The 2,856-nt window shown below is 31.4% G+C and overlaps 1 protein-coding gene across 2 annotated transcripts in view; it reads right to left on the bottom strand.

Annotated features, from left to right (window-relative positions):
* Positions 1–2,856, bottom strand: part of LOC119833713 (serine proteinase stubble-like) — an 85,376-nt gene that overhangs the window by 32,386 nt on the left and 50,134 nt on the right. The window contains exon 3 of one of the 2 annotated variants that reach the window (XM_038357856.1): positions 303–386. In XM_038357856.1, the coding sequence (XP_038213784.1) occupies positions 303–386 (84 nt within the window). Of the gene's footprint in view, positions 1–287; positions 387–2,856 lie in introns of both variants that reach the window. The other variant, XM_038357855.1, reaches the window with a different exon arrangement.

The following is a 2,856-nucleotide window of genomic DNA, read 5'->3' on the forward strand; positions in this document are numbered from 1 at the left end:
TGTGTATAAAAAGGTTCACCACATTACACATGGATGAAAAAAACAGTGCTAAATATTTAGTATACGATAACAACTCACAAAGAGCCAAGTCTTCCCTATCAAGATCTACATAGATTGTCATGTCTATGACAGTTCCCATGTTTAAGGAATAGCACAACATGCTTAGTAAGAAACAGTGCAGTCAGTGTATTATTAATGATTGATTATTCTTACTTGTGGTACATCTTCATTACGAAGATCAAAATAGATTGCTAAGTCCCGAGTGAGAAATAGTGCAGAATGCTTACTGTAAAATTGCTCACCGATGCCCGCGCGGGGCGCGGCGCGGGCGGGCTCCGACAGCGCGAGCACCGCCAGTGTCCACCACCATGACATCACAACCACACCTGGAACAAGACAATTATTCAATATTACTACAAACTAGAACTCCAAACTCTTTAAGTTATGTTTCGGGTATTGCGTATTTCAAAAACGCACAGCATTTGGACTCGAATCTATCTAAGGATAAAAGAAATCAGTGCGTATCTGAAGGTTCTCAATCTTTGTAAGACGTTGATACAAAACAAATAATTAGTACACCTTTAACCCCACGTCTTGTCACAATCCCAATCGACACGTGCTCTACAAGCAATTATAGATAATCGGCGAACACCTATATTTATTCCCACTTATTCAAATGCCTATATTTCCTAACCCACTTTACATATCGGGTATTTCGCTATTAGAGCTGATAAAGTGGCAAGCACCTGCGAATGTTGAATACTTACAGTGTGATAAGGTTGGATTTATTTTACATAACTGGGTCGCAGTAAGTGGGTGAAAACATTGATAGTTTAGTCTTGATAATGAGTTTAAAAGTATTTTACGCTTACCGTAGCACCATTGTTTAGTGCAATTTTATTAGTGCGATGTTAATTTATTATCTGTTTACTTCTGTATTTGTATTGATTTTGTAAATGTGAAAGTCGGTTATTTCGTTTTGATCATTCCTCTGTACAGCAGGAAACGTTTGGCTTTCTTGTTTATATTTATAGATTTAATAATATTTGTTAAATCTTACCAAAACCAGGCAGTACTTACTTACCTCCTATAAATCTCAATCAAATTTACTGTTGTACAGAATCTAAAAACAACTTGTCTAAATCAAACGTATGATTCAATGCTTATTAACAACCATATTTGAAAACACTTTTAGAATAACCAGAGTTTGATAACAAAAGGTCCTTCTTAACATTATATACAGACAATCGAATAACTTATAAACGTGCCAAAAGAGACGTCGAAGCTTCAAAAGCATACTAAAACTTGGCTAAGAATATTACAAATGTCGAAGCTGGTTTGCCAAAAACCTATTTCCCTTGAATATTCCAAGTTTTCGGAAAATTTTCCAGAAGTTTCGGAACTGTACAAGAGAAATATGATTATTCTACGACCGAGTTCCCCAATTCAATTTCAGTGTTTCTATGATTTGAAATTTATAAGCTATAAAATTGTTTTATAAATTTATAGAACAGCTTTACCAATTTGGGACAGTGAATACCGATTCAAGTCTTTGAAAAAACCTCCTTTATTATTTTAAATGCTAAAGCTAAACCTATTTAACAAATAGTAAATTATTTATAACTACAGTTAGTTAATTTTATAAAAGGAATATAAAACACGTATATTTCTAATAAAAAGCTTTCAAAATATTTCTTTCTTATTCTTAACATAAAGATATAAAAACGTAAGGTACAGGGAAAATTGTTACAAAAAATGGTCTCTAATGAACAAAGGGACAAAGTTTTTCCTTTCACTGGAGATTAAAGTACCGTCAGATTGAAACGTGTTTCGCCTTAGTACCTTAAACTTCGGTAATCCAAAACTCATGGGTATAATCAAATAAGGCTTTTACTTTACTTTTTCGCATACATTGAAACAAATGCAAAGTTTTACCTTCGTAATTAAATTGAATCTCAACTTTGTTCCCGAACTTTGCAGTTCTCATAATGCTCATAAATAACTATCTAGCCAAAGTCTCTAGAATATCTAGAATATACGTAGTATTATGTAGCCTATATCCTCCCACCATAAATGGACAATCTGACACTGAAATAATTTTTCAAATCGGACCAGTATCACCTGAGATTAAAGCATTCAAACAAATAAATATTTAGCTTTATATTATTAGTTTAGAAGTATAGATAATATTCTAACAGAAAGATTATTAAAATGTTATTTACAATTAAAATTCATTCATTTAACAAAATATACACATATATGTATATTTTATTAGTGTGATACTTATGTGTATATTTTATTAGTTTAGTATTAGTATTAGTATTTAAAAATAATTATACAGTTATAAAATGCATTCAGAAAATTACTTAAATAAATTGAAGTTTCGTTCACATACTAATCACTTAAATATTAAATTATACCTAAAAATATAAAAACTACATACCTATTATTTCATTTATCAGATAATATTGCACAATATTACCCTGAACGTACACATTTCAATATAATATAAAAGCAGAAATCGAAATACAAACTTTCGTTAGCGTCTTTACGCCGCGTCAACACCACGCCACTTTTCATTATCATAAAATACACATGAAATCTTTAAAAAGATTTTCCGCTCAGTCACATCGCATTACCTCTACCTCGTAATAAAGGTGAAAGTATTAAGATTTCATCACGAGTGAGAGATGTCGCTTTATATGCGAAGTACGTGTTTCAACGTATTGTAATAAGATACCAATAAAAAATAGGAAGGCTCCGAAACAAGCGATAGGTAATAAAAAATAAAATATAGTTTAAAAAAACTAAAAAACACGCTTTTCAAGCACATCAAACTAAAAACTATAAAATAAT

The sequence above is a fragment of the Zerene cesonia genome, chromosome 18, assembly GCF_012273895.1.
Source record: "Zerene cesonia ecotype Mississippi chromosome 18, Zerene_cesonia_1.1, whole genome shotgun sequence".
Taxonomy (NCBI): Eukaryota; Metazoa; Arthropoda; class Insecta; order Lepidoptera; family Pieridae; genus Zerene; species Zerene cesonia.